At 35.6% G+C, this 1,329-nt stretch overlaps 1 protein-coding gene across 1 annotated transcript; it reads left to right on the top strand.

The window, feature by feature from the left end:
- Window positions 1-634: 634 nt before the first annotated feature.
- On the top strand, window positions 635-1,013 carry LOC111692760 (cuticle protein 19-like; the record flags this gene model as incomplete). The annotated part of the gene is made up of 1 exon (XM_023456872.1): window positions 635-1,013. A coding segment is annotated over one exon (379 nt), but the record flags the coding sequence as incomplete, so codon positions are not given.
- Window positions 1,014-1,329: the final 316 nt, after the last annotated feature.

Raw genomic sequence — 1,329 nt, 5'->3', positions numbered from 1 at the left:
AATTATTATTATTTTCTGTACAGACCTCGTATAGGCCTTTGAATGTATTATATCGCAAAATTTAAATTCATGCTATATCCTAGCATGGGGACAAATTGGATAAAAAATATTTATTTTATATGGAAATTCAATTTACCTAGAATACTCCTAAATACTCAGGTGTCCGTAACTGATACTACAATTGAAAAATTGAAAAAACATCTTCGATTTCTCAAAATTTTGACCAACAAAATAAATATGGCAAAAAAGTTAAAACACAGTTTAAGATGTTTTTAGCGACCTATAAGGAAAAATTTTCACACTTGGTTATCATAAAAAACATCTCATATTAAATTTTATTGAAATGTTATGGGGTTCTCTTAAGAAATTCAATAAAATATTTTTCTGAAGGCAGACAAATTTTTAAAGAAGCGAAAGCTAATTTAATCTGAATCGGCTTATTTTCATCTAAAGAAACTACCTTTGAAGTATATATTCACATGGCCTGTTCTTTTCTTTCTAATTTTTGACAAAATAATCACCATTTCGGTGATAGAATATTATAGCGCACAACATACCTAATTACTTTATTTGTATTTAAAAAACTTTGGATTTTAATCTATAATAATTTCATTTATTATTATTTTTTTTTCAGTCCCATCCGAAATACGCTTTCAGGTACGGAGTTTCCGACCCGCACACCGGTGATGTCAAGGCTCAGCAGGAGAGCAGAGATGGGGACGTGGTGAAAGGCCAGTACTCCCTGGTGGAGCCCGACGGATCTATCCGCGTAGTAGACTATGTTGCCGACCCTGTAAACGGGTTCAATGCCGTGGTGTCGAAGAGCGCGCCATCTGTCCACGCGTCGGTCGCACCAGCGGTAGTGAAGCAGGTAGTTCCCTCCGTCTACAAACACGTAGTACCGACGTACGTCAAGCAGGTGGTACCAGTGATCAAATCGGCGCCATTATTGTCGTCCTTTTACGATAAGCAGCTGGTGGCTAAGCCTGTTATAAAATATACTTCAGCTCTAGGTAAGATTTATGAACTCTAATATATTAATAAAATTTCAGATAACAATGAATTAGATATATTATGTATTTAATGTATATCTAAGTGGATATCTGCCTATCCCTTTAATTCCTTCTTAGACACTATCAACTGGAAGCAACGCTGAAACGCAAAAGGTTTCCAAAATAATTTAAAATTCAATTTCAATTACAAATATACAGAATATGTCGGCAGTCTCTTGGATTTATACAGGGGACGTTAAAATAACATGACAAGTTCCTATAAAAAATTTCCTTAGAGGGCCTAGAGCAAGAGTCGGCAACTGGCGGACCGCTGTCC

The sequence above is a fragment of the Anoplophora glabripennis genome, unplaced genomic scaffold, assembly GCF_000390285.2.
Source record: "Anoplophora glabripennis isolate ALB-LARVAE unplaced genomic scaffold, Agla_2.0 scaffold3288, whole genome shotgun sequence".
Classification (NCBI taxonomy): domain Eukaryota; kingdom Metazoa; phylum Arthropoda; class Insecta; order Coleoptera; family Cerambycidae; genus Anoplophora; species Anoplophora glabripennis.
Note: the sequence above shows the minus strand (reverse complement) of the source record. Positions and strands in the feature narration are given on the sequence as shown.